General features: G+C 44.3%; 1 protein-coding gene across 1 annotated transcript in view; it reads right to left on the reverse strand.

The window, feature by feature from the left end:
- Positions 1–16,510, reverse strand: part of SPTLC2 (serine palmitoyltransferase long chain base subunit 2) — a 113,839-nt gene extending 97,329 nt beyond the window's left edge. Inside the window, exon 1 of the mRNA XM_084630294.1 lies at positions 16,323–16,510. Coding sequence (XP_084486420.1) covers positions 16,323–16,448 — 126 coding nt within the window. The 5' untranslated portion in view covers positions 16,449–16,510. The remainder of the gene's footprint in view (positions 1–16,322) is intronic.
- Positions 16,511–18,615: the final 2,105 nt, after the last annotated feature.

The raw sequence follows: 18,615 nt of genomic DNA on the forward strand, positions 1-18,615 counted from the left end.
AATTGAGGAGAACCACCCGAAGCACCAGTTTAAGCTCTTTGAGCAAGAGGTGTGGAAGAAGAGGGGAACAGATGGTGGCTGGTGACACAAGCAGCAAGTTTTTGGAAAGGTTTAAATGGTGTGCAGAAAACTACTGCATGTTAGTATTTGGAGGGGAAGAGGCCAAATGACAAGAAGGCAATGGAGGTCAGTAGCCAAGATGTCACACAGAGGGGTTGGAAGAGGAGTTTATCGGAGATTTATATAAAGGTTTTTGAGGACACAAAAGATGTAGAACAATTCAGCATTGAACCTAATCTTGTTGCAGGGCTGGGCTTTCCCTTCTGCCGCTCTGAAAGCAATGCACAATAAAGGGCTGCGGATATACTAACTACTGGTGTCCAAGACATACCATGCAATCACTTTTTGCATTAAAGAGATGGTTTCACTCCTTTCTGCCGGCAGGAATAGGAACAGGCTGAAAATGGCAGATTCTATTTAAATGCCCCCATCCACAGGATCATTTCTGCTAGAACAGTCTCTTTCCTGGAATCTTATTAAAATGTACTAGCTTCTTACTAACACACATACTGCAGAGATTTCGCTAAGAGCCTGGCAATTTTCTTTTTAGCTGCATGATATGAAGGATTTCGGCATTCAAAATATTTTTTTTTATAGACAGAAGAGTTCCTGGCATGCAGAACTCAGAGGAGTGCATTGGGGAGGGGGCACTCCAGGTCTATAAGGCAATCACTTGCTAAAAAGCCAGCCAAGTGAGCCAGCTCCAAGAGGGATTGCAATATTAAATGGCAATTCTCACTGAGCAGCACCCCAAAGCCAATACCTCCTGCAATATTGTGTTTACTTCATCAGTCAACTCCATCCCTAACTCCTGCAGCTATCTAGTCAGTGAGACTTCAAATATGAAAAGCATTTAATAAAAAAAAAACACCCCACAAAAAAACAAAAACCCCACTATATTTGCCACCAAAATGTTTTCACCCCATTTGCACAAACCCAAACTGAACCATGTCCAAGCCTGCCTGCACAGAGCTGTACTGATATAACTGAAGGTGTTATTTTTATATCAATTCAGTGATGTCTGTACCATTGTGTGGACACTCACGCTTTGAGCAGGGGGTTGGACTAGATGACCTTCTGGGGTCCCTTCCAACCCTGATATTCTATGATTCTATGATCTGTATAAAACTTGTCTTAGTCTACACACTTAAGTTGACAGAAACCAGCTAAAAACACTTTTTCAGCAATAAAACTGTACTCTACACTTACCAATTTAATTATGTTTTTTTAAAAACAAAATTTTTTTTAAAATTAAATTGGCACAAACTTTGTCAAGACACTTGTCTTCAAATAAGCAATTCCCCCCTACAAGAGAGCGGGTCTTTTTTGCAAGGAAGTCATGCTTTGTGAGGAGTGCCCACACACTAAGCAATAACGATCTCAATGAGACTTCTTGAAAGATAGCTTGTCAATTAAAATAGCACGTTCAAAGGACACTGTAGCCTGCAATATGTCAAACCAACTTTCTCCAACCTGTCTTAGTTTGCATATGTTTTTTGATTCAGTATCAAAATGTCACAATCTGACAAGAGCTAGAAAGGAATTGTTCTAATAATCCATGTGCCATGTACACATCAGACTATAATGCACGTGCTATGAACTTCTGACACCCTGCCAAAGATACTCTGTAAGGGCCAGACCCTAAAGTCCTTATCTGGGCAAAAGTCCACTGAAGTCAATGGGATTTCTAGCTATGTAAGGAATGAGCTAATCCCAATGCCCTCTTTACGCAACATGATTTTTTAAAAAATTTTCCAGCTGTATTTGCATTTTGCACCTCTACACAAATTTGAAAAAGTGTGATTGTGTCTTCAATGCCTTCTTTACAGATCACTGGGTTGTGGAAAGGCTGTTTTTATAATCAATTTGTTTTTAATTACTACATCTTAGTCTTAGGTTTTTATCCCAAATAAGTCTGCTTTACACAGCTGCTGTGGTTAACTTGGTACACTGAAAAAGATTTCCACTGCCAGCTTTACTGTTCAATTTTCATGAAGATGTGGCTCCCAAAGAAGCATTTCTCAGCAAACTCCTCTTAGGAGATGTCTCTGCAGAAACAAAATCAGCATATTCATGTCTGAAACAGCAACTAAGTGAAAGCTTTCCTGAACAAAAAGAAAAGGAGGACTTGTGGCACCTTAGAGACTAACCAATTTATTAGAGCATAAGCTTTCGTGAGCTACAGCTCACTTCCTCAGATGCATATCGTGGAAACTGCAGCAGGCTTTATATATACACAGAGAATATGAAACAATACCTATTCCCACCCCACTGTCCTGCTGGTAATAGCTTATCTAAAGTGATTTCCAGCACAAATCCAGGTTTTCTCACCCTCCACCCCCCCACACAAATTCACTCTCCTGCTGGTGATAGCCCATCCAAAGTGACAACTCTTTACACAATGTGCATGACAATCAAGCTGGGCTATTTCAGAACACACCACACAGCAGCAAGACTTGCAGGCAAATTTTTAAAATGCTGACACCAACATTCAGAAATACTGCTCTGCCGCATTTCAACAGCTGTATATATTAGGGCCGTCAAGTGATTAATTGAGCGATTAAAAAAATCACCATTTATCACGCTGTTAAACAATAATAAAATACCATTTATTTAAATATTTTGGATGTTTTCTACATTTTCAAATATATTGATTTCAATTACAACACAAAATACAAACTGTACAGTGCTCACCTAATATTTTTGATTACAAGTATTTGCACTGTAAAAAACAAAACACAGTATTTTTCAATTCACCTCAAACAAGTACCGTAATGCAATCTCTTTATCATGAATGTTGAACTTACAAATGTAGAATTATGTATTAAATAACTGCATTCAAAAATTAAACGTAAAATTTTAGAGCCTACAAGCCCACTCATTCCTACTTCTTGTTCAGCCAATCGCTCAGACAAACAAGTTTGTTTACATTTGTAGAAGATAATGCTGCCTGCTTCTTGTTTAGTCACCTGAAAATGAGAAAAGACATTCTCATGGCACTGATGTAGCCAGCATTGCAAGGTATTTATGTGCCAGATGTGCTCAAGATTTATATGTCCCTTCATGCTTCAATCACCATTCCAGGGGACATACATCCATGCTGATGATTGATTCTGCTCGATAACAATCCAAAGCAGTGCAGACTGACACATGCTCATTTTCTTTATCAGAATCCGATGCCACCACCAGAAGGTTGATTTTCTCTTTTGGTGGTTTGGGTTCAGTAGTTTCCGCATCAGTGTTTTGCTCTTTTAAGACTTCTGAAAGCATGTGCCACACCTCGTCTCTCTCAGATTTTGGAAGGCACTTCAGATTCTTAAACCTTGGGTCGAGTGCTGTAGCTATCTTTAGCAATCTCATATTCGTACCTTCTTTGTGTTTTGTCAAATCTGCAGTGAAAGCGTTCTTAAAATGAACAACATGTGCTGGGGTCATCACCCGAGACTGCTATAACATGAAATATATGGCAGAATGCAGGTAAAACAGAGCTGGCGACATACAATTCTTCCCCAAGGAGTTCAGTCACAAATTTAATTAACGCATTTTTTTTTTTTTAAACAAGCATCATCAGCATGGAAACATGTCCTCTGGAATGGTGGCTGAAGCAGGAAGGGGAATATGAATGTTTAGCGTATCTGGCACGTAAATACCTTGCAATGCCGGCTACAAAAGTTCCATGCAAATGCCTGTTCTCACTTTCTGGTGACATTGTAAAGAAGAAGAGAGTAGTATTATCTCTCATAAATGTAAACAAACTTCTCTGTCTTAGCGATTGGCTGAACAAGAAGTAGGACTGAGTGGACTTCTAGGTTCTGAAGTTTTACATTGTTTTGTTTGGGAGTGCAGTTACGTAACAAAAAAAAAATCTACATTTGTAAGTTGCACATTCACAACAAAGACTGCACTACAATGAGGTGAATTGAAAAATACCATTTCTTTTGTTTACAATAATCAAAAATAATATACTTTGATTTTAATTACAACATAGGTGAAAATATAGAAAAAAATCCGAAATATTTCAATTGGTGTTCTATTGTTTAATCATGATTAATTTTTTTTAGTTAATCGCATGAGTTAACTGCGATTAATCGACAGCCCATATATACAGGTCAAACTCCTTAGAGACAAAAGGAAGCTCCATGGTCCATGCTCAGGCTGGTTACCTAAATCATTAGTCATCTCTAAAAATCTTGGTCCGTGTGTACTATTAAGATTAATTACCCTTTAAAGCTAAAAAAGCTTTTGGCAATACTTGATTCAACTATTTTTAGCATAGTAAAAACAAGAGAATACAACAACAGTGTCAAACACATGCTTAGCGGTGGAACAGTCTGTGACGAAGTGGGAATTTTCTTAATGTTTTACATGAAGGCAGGTGGGAGTGCCTCTAGTTGCCTGTGACCAGACAATAGCCCAAGGGCGGGCAAACTTTTTGGCCTCAGGGCTGCATCGGGTTTCTGAAATTGTATGGAGGGCCAGTTAGGGGAGGCTGTGCCTCCCCAAACACCCAGGAATGATCCAGCCCCCGCCCCCATCTGACCCCCCCGCTTCTCACCCCCTGCCAGCCCCGCAGGGACCCCTACCCCATCCACACCCCCTGCCCTGCTCTTGGTCCCCTGACCACCCCCGGACCCCCTGTCCCTAGCTGCCCCCCTCCTTCCTGACTGCCCTCACTGGGACCGCTGCCCCATCCAACCACCTCTTCTCCCTGACCGCCCCCAGACTCCCCACCCCAACTGCCCCCCACCGCCCTATTCACCTCTCCTTCCTGCCACCCTGGGACCCCTACCCCCATTCAAACCCTGTTCCCCGCCCTCTGACCTCCCCGACCCCATCCATGCCCCTGACCACCCCCTGCACTCCCCTGCCCTCTATCCAACCCCGCCCCATGCTCCCTGCCCCCTGACCGTGCTGCCTGGAGCACCACTGGCTGGCAGCCACACAGCACAGAGCACTGGGTCAGGCCGGGCTCTGCAGCTCCGCCACCAAAGTGTTATGCCGCACTGCGTGGGAGGGGGGGACAGCAGGAGAGGGGCCGGGGGCTAGCCTCATGGGCCAGGAGCTCAGGGGCCGGCCAGGATGGTCCCATGGGCCAGACGTGGCCCGCGGGCCATAGTTTGCCCACTTCTGCAATAGCCAGACACTCTGTATCCTGGCAACTGATGACTAGGGCCCTTTGCAAGAGCCAGCAGGCTACAACTGAGTTGAAAAGGGAGGCGTAGGCTAGGTAACCTGTTTGCCCAGGAAAGAGACCAGGGGAACTGGGCGTGACAAAGGGTGGGCCGCTGGAAGCTAGTCAGTCTCCTGGTTTGGGACTTGGGAGAAGGGGGAATCCAGAGCCCTAGACTCTCCCCCTCCCAAGATGGACTTTGCTGAATGTTCCTACTTCCTGTGCTAACATGAACTGTTCTATGCTGTGTTCCAGACAACTAATAAACCCTTCTGCTTTACAATGTTGGCTGAGAGTCACTGCTGACTGCGAAGAAGCGGGTGCTACCCCTCTCTTGACAGAAATGCTATAGTATCTTTAATGACCTGAAGTTATCTGAACCTTTTTTATGTTGTACCCTCTCCTATAACTATTCCTTAGTACTACTCAAAGGGAAGAGCATGCCCTATGAATTAGTAACACCACTTCTTGCAGAATCTTGCCCTTTCCTTAGAGGCCCCAAATCCATATTCTGACCAGACCCAGCTTTGATTAGCTTTTAAGATCACTCCTTAATATATCATCAAAAACATGGCAACGGGGCAGGTCTAAAGCGCATGGCTGTACGCACCCACTCTGAGTTGCAACATTACCGAAAATATTTGTTCACAAGAGTTTCTTCACTGAAGTGAGATTATCATCAAATTCCAACAAATTACCATGGAAGGTTGAGTAAAGGCATCTTGGCTTATTAAAATGTCCTGTCATTGCCATCCAATTCTTCTCACATTTTGGGCAACAGTAGGGCGACTGTGAATAGGTTCCCAGAGCAGCACTAGCTTTTTTTTTTTTTTTTTTTTTTACCATTTAGAGGAGGGGCAGGCAACCTGCGGCACGCGAGCTGATTTTCAGTGGCACTCACACTGCCCGGGGCTCCTCATTTTAATTTAATTTTAAATGAAGCTTCTTAAACATTTTAAAAACCTTATTTACTTTACAGACAACAATAGTTTAGTTATATATTACAGATTTATAGAAAGAGACCTTCTAAAAACGTTAAAATGTATTACTGATATGCGAAACCTTAAATTAGAGTGAATAAATGAAGACTCGGCACACCACTTCTGAAAGGTTGCCGACCTGATTTAGAGAAAAGTACAGTGACAATGAACAAACTGCAAAGGCAAAATATGCTCCAGTTTAGGCCATTTTGCCACTGGAAAGGCAATTTCCCATGCAAACTCTAGACCTTGATCCCCTATGCAAAACCACCCTCCCCCTCTCCTAACACTTCCTCCAAAACCCACTTTTACCAATCCCTCCAACAGCAACCCATGCTTACATCAGATATCTGGGGGAAAAAAGGGGGGGGGGGTAGCAGTGTGATGCACAGACACTCCTCCACTTTCCCTTGGTGGTGACCATCTGCCCACCTGTTGTGCCACATGCATACTTCAGAACAAACTCCTTTAGTTCTGAAAACTGCCGGCCTTTATTTTCTCTAACACTATGATGCTATACTCAGGTACTAAATAGAATAATCTACATTAAGCATGAATGAGATCAGATCCTCCGTACACACTCCCTTAGCTCTATTACAATAAGAAATATTCCCCTTTTTAATTCATTCGTTCTTCTTCCACCCATCAGAATTCCTTAACTGCAATATGGTCCTTCAACTCATTTTCAGAAACATGCCTCTCCGGAGATCTACACACACACACACACACACAACTAGGGATCTATGAGGAGATTTAACTATTAACAGGGACACACAAACCTGAACACAGAACTTGGCAGGGAAGCGAAGGATGAGAGGAACTGTTATTCACATAGTGCTAGATGTGACTAAAAAGGCTTTTCTACCTTCCAAGACCCTATTTAAGATTGTTACTTCTCTAGCAACTCCTTATGCCCTCATTAATGCCCAAGGTGGTATGAGGTTGGCTCCCTGCCCATCCATTGTGAGCAGTGATGGAATCCACTGTTGCGAGAGGAAAATGGGGAGTTCAGTCCTTGAGGGGAGGAAGTGATTTTTAAGTAGTTTGTTTTAAGATGGTTTTAAGATGAACACTTCCACCTCCCACCTTTAACTCACCCTGGAGTAACACCAAAAAGAGTCTATGCTGCATTTCTTTAAACTGTCACTCCCTCCCACTTGGAAGGAAATTGGGAGGATAATTTGAGCTCATCTGTTTGGCCACAAGGATCACCCCCTCTCTGTACCCTAAGGAAAACCTTCACCCTAACAAATTAACCAATCGCACATACAGATATAATTCCCTGGGCTCCCCACCTCCTGCAAGTGGGGAACTGCATCTTTATTCAATGATGCTGGAAAGAGTGCTGAAGGGAGTCCCTGTCTACAACAGCATACAGACTTGAGACAAGCCCTTTCACAAGTTTCTACCGGAACCATGCCCGCTTTTCAAGCATTCATCAAGTTGCCAGTGATTACAAAACTTCTGCCTGCCCTTCAGCACTCTGGGGTTTCTCTGGGCTTTGCCAGTGTGAATACGCTGAGGTAAGCTAGGTCCCACTCCTGCATTCCTTGATTTCTCTAGTCATTGTGCTATTGATTACTCTCTTGCAAAAGGGAAGCAGGGTAGTTTACATTTTTCAACCTTCATCTGCTTTTTGTTCTTTCCATGTTAAGTAGCCCATTACACTTTTAATTCACTTCCTTCTGAAGTGCATCATCAGTACAGTAGAACCCCGTTTATCTGAGTCTCCATTATCCATCTTAACTGAACCAAGTGCCGCCCCCGGGGCTGACAGCCCAAGCCCCGCCCATTCTCCTGACTACCCAATTTTTTGATAATCCTCCAATCCTAATCAGATCAGATAAATGGGGTCCACTGTGCTTAGAACTCCCACAAGGCTTTTCATCCGTAGATTTCAAAGTGCTATTCGTGGATAAGTAAACATTACCACTCCCACTTTAAAGACAATGAATCCAAAGCTCAGAGAGGTGAAGGCCAACACTTGCAAATATGAGTGCCCAAACCTAAACACCTTAATCCATATTCAGACACTTTAAAGTTCCTTGATTTTCAGAGCTACTGAGCACCCACAGTTGCAACTGAAGTCAATGCAAGCTGTAGGTTCTCAGCACCTCAGAAAAATCAGCCCCTTTATTCAGGTGCCTAAATGGGGATGTTTCTGTACCTAACTTTCAAGCATTCAAGTTTTAAGTTAGTTACTTGCCCAAAATCAGGAGAGAAGATGGGAACAGAAGGCAAGTTTCCCCAATTCCAAAACCCGTGGGGCTCACTGTATTACGACAGCTGCCCAGAAACTTTGCCATGTCCCCTTAACGTTCTCTGCCAATACTACTATGTTTGGCTTTTGATTCCTGTCACATTGCACTCCCAGTCAGTATGCACCAGTGACGCTAATGATCCAAACCAGAGGATCAAATTCGGTGATGAATCCTGGCCACTGCCACCTGAGGCACGTTGCGCTTATGCTAAGAAGAGAAGCCCTGCAACATCAGTCTCCTTTCCCGTCTATAAGTAGCCATGCCCAACACAGCCAAACAGCCCGGGGACTCACAAAACAAGTCTAGGATTTACAACACACAATGTGATTGCAGGAAGATAATGTCTTGAAAATTCAATAAGTTATTAAATAAGGTCAATATAAGGGCAGTATTTATCTTAAATTTCATGCTTCACCTTTCATTTTGCTATGCACACTGCACAGAGTTACACAGCATAAAATCCCAGAGCAAAAAGGTTCTTCCCTCTTCTGTTCTTTCAAGGCATAGGAGTGGGATTGTGTAGGACCTTTCCTTTCCTTAACAACAATGATGCGCTCATTGAGGGAAGCTTTATTGAATAGGGAGTTGTAGAGAGTGGCAGACCATCATGCTTGGTCTCAGTCTGATCTTCATGGAAAGGAGTTTTACTGCCTAGAACGCCATTTTAAGTTTCTGATAGACATAACCTGGGCCTGTCAAGTTGCATCTTTCCTGTGGAGTATAGCCATTTTGAAGGATTGAAAGTAAAGGGGTCTCTGACCTAGCTAGTTCCCAGTCCATTAAGTGCCTTGTATTTTAGGACAAAGATTTTGAATTCTGTTTTGAAGCAAATGGAGTTCTTAAAGAACAGCTATAACACACCTGCATTGTGAATTGTTAATGAAGCAAGATGCCAAATACTATATCAGCCTAAGTCTTTTTAGTAGGAGTTGTGTCCATCTGCAGTCATAGTGAATTACAACAGGATAACCAGAAGGGGATGAAAGGATGAATCATTTGTACAAATTGCTACAATTTCCTTACCACAAAACGAAAGCTTTTTCTTGAAAATAAAAATAAAATTCACCGCTGCTTCACTTCTCTTTTTTTAAAGATTTTTTAGTAGCAAAAGCACAATATACTATGAGGTTTAAACTTCAAACTTCATCACCAACTCAATTAAAAGCCTAGGAAAAAAGTAACGGTTTGAGATTCAGCTAAATCCCAGTGGTTTCAGAAATTTTATAGCCTTGCAAAATACTACTAGCCCAGCCAACCACACAGGGCAGGAAAGTTTTGCTTTTTTTTTTGAGGGGTGGGGTGGAAGGTGATTAAGATCTATGGAGCTTTTTCCAGTCATGGTAAACAGTAAGTACGCAGATTTTGTGTTTAGGTTGGCAAGTTTTGCAAGGCAGCACTCAACTGATTTTTTTTAAAAAAACACAGAGCACCACTGAATAAGTCAAGTATTCCAACTATAATTACCCAGCCACCTAATTATTTCATTCCAACCTGTAATAATTTCAGTGGTCATCATGCATAAACTGATTATACCAAGTAACTGAACATTTTTCCTGTCTCAACATAGTATCCAGTGACGGCAAACACCAAAAGGAATCACAAGGCCTTATTGTTCAGCTGCTGTGCTTCTTTGTGTCTTGCTATTAACAGATGTCTAGAGTCACCCTTACACAACGAAAGCTATGCAATTCTGATATTGCATTGAGATTCTTTACGGATTAAAACATTTTGGAAATGAAAATCTGAAATTTTTACTTCCTCCGGCACAGTCAATTTCCGGGTATGCCTTGGCCAGCAGCTTCTGCTGTAATCTATTTAACTGAACTAAAAGTGAAATGTCTCTCCCTGCCCAATCACACTAACTTCAGGCCATGAATTCCCTTCCAAATGCACTAGCCAAAAATATAACCTGTCCCATCACCAAAAAGCCTTTGAAAAAAATGTCAAAAAGTAAAGTGACTGAATGGGATTAATAAGCATCATAAATATTAGTAGTCAGTCATTTTAACTTCACATGATATCTACTATTTGTACTGAGGTACCATCTACAGGCCACAAGACATCAGAGATGGGGTGCTACTAAAACACAATTTATAATCTAAACGACAAAAAAAAAAACAGGTAAGGGAAGTATGGGACAAGAAAGCTACATTTAGGCAAAATGCCCGCCATCATCATGATGAATTGTCATGTTACCTCCACATTCCCTCCCCCCCTCACAAACATTAACTACATTTTCCTTTTAATTCACGCAAACATACACATTTGTAGCCAGTACTGAAAATTTTGGTTACATTTTATCCTCTGGCAAACCTCTATACACAAACCGTGCTTCGTTTCTACAGCTGGCACACCTCAAAGAGAAACTGAACTATTTTTAGCCATTTTATCTAGTTTGTCCTATCATCTACTTTTTATTCTGAGCGAGAGAAGGCACAATAATCCCAAGCCTATTCCACCAATAAAACACTTTAAAATCAGCAACTTCAGTTAGCTAAGGTACTCTTTATTTTCTGCTTTAAATTGTTGCACATTGTTCATTGTTAAATAATTACAGTGTCGTCCTCCCCACTTTCCCAGATACAGCTGTATTTTGGGCAATGAAGTAGTTGCCATGTGTATAGCTGAACAAGAGTTTTAGGATAAAAGATGCTGAATACTTTCCTATCCTAAAGTAATCACAGTTCTCATCCTGGTTGCTACCTGTCAATGTAACATCACCAATTTCCTTCACTAAATATATTACTGTGAAGTACATTACCTTCCTTCCTTACCAGACAGGGTTGCCAGCTGTCTGATTTTCTTTTAGAACGCCCGGAAGAAAAAGGGACCCTAGCAGCTCAGGCCGTTAAAAGTCCAGCTGGCAGCAGAGCAGGACTAAGGCAGGCTCCCTGCCTTGACTCTTCGTGGCTCCCAGAAGAAGCAGCATGTCCCCCGTCCAGCACCTAAGCATAGGGGCAGCAAGGGGGCTCCATGCGCTGCCCCTGCCTTAAGCGCCAGCTCCCATTGGCCGGGAACCATGGCCAATGGAAGCTGCAAGATTGGCGCCTGCAGACGGGGCAGCATGTAGAGCTGCCTGGCTGTGCCTCCATGTAGGAGCCAGAGGGAGGACATGCTGTTGCTTCTAGGAGCCATGCAGAGCCAAACTCCTCATCCTTGGCCCTACCCCAGAGCCCACACGCCATGCCCCAACCACTGCCCCAGCCCAGAGCACCTTCCTACACCCCAGAGCCTGCACCCCCAGCCAGAGCCCTCACCCCCCCACACACATTAACCCTCTGTCCCACCCCAAGCCCCTCATCCCCAGCCCCACCCCAACCCCCTGAGCCAGCCCGGTGAAAATGAGTGAGTGAGCGGGGGCGGGGCCTGGGCCTCAGAGAAGGGGAGGGGTAAAGGTGTTCAGTTTTGTGCGAGTATAAAGTTGGCAACCCTATTACCAGATGGCAAAAAGTGTCAGATCTGTTACACAAAGCACCCTGGTCTATCCTCTCATTTCTTCAACGTAGACAACAGCAATCTCAAACTGGCTAGGGAAAAAAAACAAACAGCTCTCCTTTTATTCTTATCATATATTAGTCCAATTCTCTGTCTACTTATCCTGTCACATTAAGCATCAAAACTCCAAGCACAGTTATATACTAGTTTGAAGTTTTCACTAAAGTTAAAAGTTCCCAAAAATTGAAAATTTCATTCCAGTCAAATACTGAGCATGTAGTTTGTTTTAAGACTGCCAAAAGGCCCTGCATAGAGGGCACCCCACAGAAACACTGATTTTACTGAATAACCCAGGCTAAGTGGGTGGTACGAGCTAGGTAGCACTTTTAGGTCCATATAATTAAGCAAGCAGACAGCACAGGGAATATATTAAGGGATACACAGCTTTTCCTTTCCATCTCACTGATCTAAAGCCAGACTAAGTAAATAAGGAGCAGGAGTTGGCCCAACAGCTGAACAGTTACATGTGATATTTACTAGTTCTGATTTTTCTGTTTTAATTAATAAGATACATCCAATTCCACATCCAGCCACCTAAACACAGGAAGAACAGGTTGGTTTTACCGTACACCTGAAAGATCAACAAATTCCAGCTCTGACAGATCAATGCAGAAGTACATTCCAGAATCTAGGGCCCTTCACTGAGAATATCCATCCAAACCCAACACTTTGATCTGCAGACTTCGCTCCAGAGCTCAACTGTCACTGCAGCATACAGCAATAGAAGCATCACACTAATAGCCGAGACCCAAGTCATCAGACCTTAGAGATCAAAGTCAGTGCCTTGAATAGCCCCCTGAAGCAAGTACAGATGACCAAAAAGATGGTGTAATATGTTCCTTTCAGCTGTCAGCTTGCCAACCTGCCTGTATGCTGCACCACTGGAAAATTTTGAGTGATTTTCAACTGTAGCTCCTTGCAAAGTGTACTGCATTAACCCAGTCTGAAGGTCACAAAAGCAGAGTAGTAAGGTCTAGAAGACCTGAGAGAAACAGCCACAATCATCTAGCCAGAGACAGATGGAAAGATACACTTTTAAATGCTAATGCCATCAAAGATGCCAGCAGCAAATGGGGATTTAAAAAAAAAAAAAAAAAAAACCCCACGCACCTATTCTCCCAAAACAGAAACCCCTAGGACACAAAGTAGACAGACTTCTTCAGTAACAAGGACAGAAATCATCCTCAGTGCACCCCAAAAAAATCTTCCCACACCCCATCATCTTAGACACATCCAGTTAAGCTTCTTTTAACTAAATTTCAGAGTAGCAGCCGTGTTAGTCTGTATCCGCAAAAAGAAAAGGAGTACTTGTGGCACCTTAGAGACTAACAAATTTATTTGAGCATAAGCTTTCGTGAGCTACAGCTCATGCACCCGATGAAGTGAGCTGTAGCTCACGAAAGCTTATGCTCAAATAAATTTGTTAGTCTCTAAGGTGCCACAAGTACTTTTCTTTTAACGAAATTTAACTACATCCTTGTAGGGAAAAAATACCAAAGAAACCCACCACTCTAGCATTTAACTTCAAAAAGGGGAACTATACAAAAACGAGGCTGCTAATTATACAGACATTAAAAGGAACAGTCACAAGAGCGAAATGCTTGCAAGCTGAACAGAAACTTTTTAAAAACCACCATAATAGAGGCTCAAACTATACATACACTTCAAATTAAAAAAAAACAGCACAAGGACCAAAATAATGCCACCATGGCTAAACAGAGTAGAAGAGACTGTTAGAGACAAAAAACATATCTTTTAAAAACTGGAAGTCAAATCCTACTGAAGAAAACAGAAACGAACATAAATTGTGACAAGTGTATAAGTATAATTAGGCAGACCAAAAAATAATTTGAAGATCAACTCGCAAAAGAATATATATATTTTTTTATGTACACCAAAGCAGGAAGCATGCCAAACAATCAGTGGGGTCACTGGACAATCAAAGTGCTAAAGGCACACTCAAGGAAGACAAGGCCATTGGGGAGAAGCTAAATGAATTCTTTGCTTCGCTCTTCACTGCAGAGGAAGATTCCCACTTGTGAGCCTTTATTTTTAGATGACAAATCTGAGGAACTGTCCCACACTGAGATCTAAATAGAGGAGGTTTGGGGGAAATTGATAAATTAACATTAATAAGTCACCAGAACCAGATGGCATTCACCCAAGAGCCCTGAAGGAACTCAAATATGACACAGAACAGCTAACTGGTATGTAACCTATCACCTAAATCAGCCTCAGTACCAGATGACTGGAGAGTAGATAATGTAATGCTGATTTTTAAAAAGGCTCCAGAGGCAATCCTGGCAACTGCAGGCCAGTAAACCTAACTTCAGTACCAGGCAAGTTGGTTGAAACTAGAGTAAAGCACAAAATTATCAGACACATAGATGAACATGATATGTTGGGGAAAGAGTCAACAGAGCTTTTAAAAAAAAGAAATCAGACCGCACCAATCCATCACAATTCTTTGAGGGGTTCAACAAACTTGGACACAGGTGATCTAGTGGATACAGTGTATCTGGATTTTCAGAAAGCCTTTGACAAGATCCCCCACCAAACACTCCTAAGCAAAACAGGCAGTCATGGGATGAGAGTATCTTCCCTCTTATGGATTGGTAACTAATTAAAAGATAGGAAACAAAGCTCAGAAATAAACGGTCAGTTTTCACATTGGAGAGATGTAGACAGTAAGGTCCCTCAAGGATTTGTACTGGGACTGGTGACGTTCAACAGATTCATAAATGAGCAAGAAATAGGAGTAAAAAGTGAGATGGCAAAGTTTGCAGATGATACAAAATTACTCCAAAGCAGACTGTGAAGAGTTCAAAGGGATCTCACAACTGGGTGATTGAGCAAGAAAATGGCAGATGAAATTCAGTGTTGATAAATGCAAAGTAATGTCTATTGAAAAGCATAATCCCAACTATACATACAAAATTATGTGGTACAGTATAAATTAGCTGTAACCACTCAAGAAAGATCTTGGAATCATCATGGATAGTTCTGTGAAAACATCTGCTCAATGTGCATCAGCGGTCAAAAAAAGCTAACAAAGTGTTAGGAATTATTAGGAAAGGGATAGAAACTAAGAGAAAATATAATGCCACTATATAAATCCATAGTACATCCACACCTTGAATACTGAGTGCAATTCTGGTCCTACCATCTTAAAGAAATATATATTTGAATTGGGAAAAGTACAGAGAAGGGAAACAAAAGTGATTAGGGACTGTTCAGCTTAGAAAAAACAACTAAGGGAGGGCATGACAGAGGTCTATAAAATCAAGAATGGTGTGGAGAAAGTGAGTAAGGAAGTGTAACACATAAGCTAGGGACCACGCAATTAAATTAATAAGCAGCAGTTTTAAAACAAAGAAAAGGAAGTACTTCTTCACACAAAGCACAGTCAACTTCCATAACTCATTGCCAGGGGATGGTGTGAAGGCCAAAAGTACAACTGGGTTCAAAAAAAGAATTAGGTAAATTCCTAGAGAATAGTCCCCACGATGGCTTTTAGCCAAGATGGTCACGGACACAACCCCATGAAGGACTCTGGCTGTCTTTAAACCTCTGACTGCCTGAAGCTGGGACTGGAGGGCAGGGGATGGATCACCTGGTAATAGCCCTGTTTTGTTGATTCCCTTTGAAGCACCTGCCACTGGCCACCCTGTTAGGGCAGGACACTGGGCTAGATGGACCATTGGTCTGACCAGGTGGGCCGTTCTGAGGCTCTGCCAGCTCTCTCCTCCCCAGCCAGCCCTAGGAAAGCAGATAGCCTGCAGCTCACCTAGCTCCCGCTGTCAGGGCTGGGCAGCCTCAGGCACATGGCCAACGTGAGCGTGACAGGAGAACCAGGTGGCTCCCCGGAGCCGCAGTGAGGACCCGTGCGGCCCTCCCCGCCCCGGAGCCTAGGAGGCTGGAAGCCCCTCCGCTCGTACCAGGGCCCGCGGGGCACCCAGCGCCTCAGGCCACGTCCCATCTGCGCCTCCACACCGGGCCCCGGAATCTCCGCAAGGCCGAGTCCCGCTCAGGCCAAGGAGCAGGGCTGTCCTGCCGCCCCGCGCGGTCCCCACGGAGCCAGGCGGCCAGCCAGCGCCCGGCGGGTCCGAGCGGCAGCGCTCGCTGTGGAGCCCGCGGACGGCCAAGCCGGGAGGGGCGCGTCCCGTTCGCCTGACTACGGCGCAGGGAGCCCCAAGCCGGGCCAGGCTCCGCGCCGCACGCTGGCCCCTGGCCACCCCAGGCAGGGACCGGCCCCAGCTCCACGCCTCCCCTCGGGCGGCCGAGCTAAGGCGCCCGCGCCCGCCGTGGAGCCCCGGCCCGGCAGCCCCTCCGCGCCCGGCTTCCGCGGCCCCACACCTGGGTCTCGGCCTGGAGCAGGCCCCGCACGTATCCGTTCCGCAGCGCCCCATGTCCCATCAGGCTGCAGCCGTTGGCGCGGGAGTGGGAGTCCGGCTCCCCAAGGCCCTGCTCCGGCCGCTCCATCCTGCCGCCTTCGTCCGGCCGCTTGGGGTCTCCCACCACCCCCCCACTCCCCGGGCCGCGAAAGCCCAGCCCGACCTGACTGCCAATCACACGTGTTCGCGTCACCCGGGGGCGGGGCCAGCGCTCAAATACATCTGCGCTTGCGTGAGACGAGGGGCCGAGGGAGAGGGGGCGTGGCCAAAGGGAGCACGGCCCAAGGACAAGACCGTGTAGTAAGGGGGGGCGGGAAGCAGGGAAGAGGGCCGGGCCATCGAAAGGCCATATCCTATCACAGGGCAAAAAAATCCAGGCCAGGCGAGGCCCAGGGGACGAGCTGACCAATTTCCCGGCATAGAACCACAGACGGCGAAGGGAAGAGCATGAGCTATCCAATCGCAGGACAGAGCCTCGGGGGTGGGCGGGATCTAAAGGTAGGCGCTGGCCAATGACAGGATAGAAGAGCCGGTCTGGGGGTGGGCTCTAGCCAGTGACGGGATGGGTGGGTTCGATGCAGGACAGTCGCGTAGAGCCCTGTGTAGTGCTGTGCCTGGACCTCTGGTCTGTCCCTGTCTGGGGCCCCTCGTGGCCGGCCCCTGTGTGACTCCACCGCTGGCTCCTGTGTGAGCTTGATGGAGAAATTACTGGGTAAAATTCTCTGGCCTGTGTTGTGCAGGGGTCAGAGTAAGATGAGCCTAATGGTCCTTTCCGACCTTAAAAGCTTTGAATTCTTTAGGGGGACTGGGGCTTATTCTGCAGGAGGTATAACTCAGCCCCCACCCAGCTGGAGGAAGGACCCAGTGTTTGAGAACCCCTGCAAGCAGCAACCCAACAGAAATTAAGTCAGTGGGAATTAAAATTGTACATAAAGTTATGCATGTGCTTAAATTCTTTGCTGAATTGGTGCCCATATCAGGCATGAATGATAACTTGTTGAAACCTGGCTGTAGATGTGTTTGAAAACAGTTTCAAACTTGGTTACAAGCTCTAGCATAAACAAGACCTTGTAGTTGAAGGTAGGATATATATATATATATATATGGCAAATTAAAGAGTACAGAAATATGGTATCTATTCTGCGAATAAATCTAATCATCCAATTAGAAGTTGGGTCACCAAGCCTCACATAGGAATTACTCCATAGAAAAGGTGATACGCAAAAAGTCAGAATTTGTGCTCACCCTTCACTGCTTGATGCACAATGAAAACATGGAAAGGGGTGTCCAAAGTTTGGGAAGTGTCTTTTGGGGGGGTTTTATTTGTTTGATTTTACATTAGGGTTTGACTTTTGAGTTTTTGCTGGAGGACACACTGAAGAATGCGTGGGAAAAGGATGTCTTACCAGGCTAAAATCTGAGCTGTAACTTTCATGTCCTTAGTTGAGAGAGGAAGGGACATGCTATTTAAAAATGTTTAGGTCAGATTCTGCTTTCAGTCACAGTGGTATAAATTTAGAGTAACTCCATGGAAGGCAATCAAGTTATTCCAAGTTTACACAAAGGAATTGAGATCAGAATCTCTCCTTGGTATCTCCCTGCACTTATCCTTATTGAACCTCATCAGATTTCTTTTGGCCCAATCCTCCAATTTGTCTAGGTCCCTCTGTATCCTATCCCTGCCCTCCAGCGTATCTACCACTCCTCCCAGTTTAGTATCATCCGCAAATTTGCTGAGAGTGCAATCCACACCATCCTCCAGATCATTTATGAAGATATTGAACAAAACCGGCCTTAGGACCGACCCCTGGGGCACTCCACTTGACACCGGCTGCCAACTAGACATGGAGCCATTGATCACTACCCGTTGAGCCCGACAATCTAGCCAACTTTCTACCCACCTTATAGTGCATTCATCCAGCCCATACTTCTTTAACTTGCTGACAAGAATACTGTGGGAGACCGTGTCAAAAGCTTTGCTAAAGTCAAGAAACAATACATCCACTGCTTTCCCTTCATCCACAGAACCAGTAATCTCATCATAGAAGGCGATTAGATTAGTCAGGCATGACCTTCCCTTGGTGAATCCATGCTGACTGTTCCTGATCACTGTCCTCTCATGTAAGTGCTTCAGGATTGATTCTTTGAGGACCTGCTCCATGATTTTTCCGGGGACTGAGGTGAGGCTGACTGACCTGTAGTTTCCAGGATCCTCCTTCTTCCCTTTTTTAAAGATTGGCACTATATTAGCCTTT

Source organism: Lepidochelys olivacea (genome assembly GCF_965140295.1).
Source record: "Lepidochelys olivacea isolate rLepOli2 genome assembly, chromosome: 6".
Classification (NCBI taxonomy): Eukaryota; Metazoa; Chordata; order Testudines; family Cheloniidae; genus Lepidochelys; species Lepidochelys olivacea.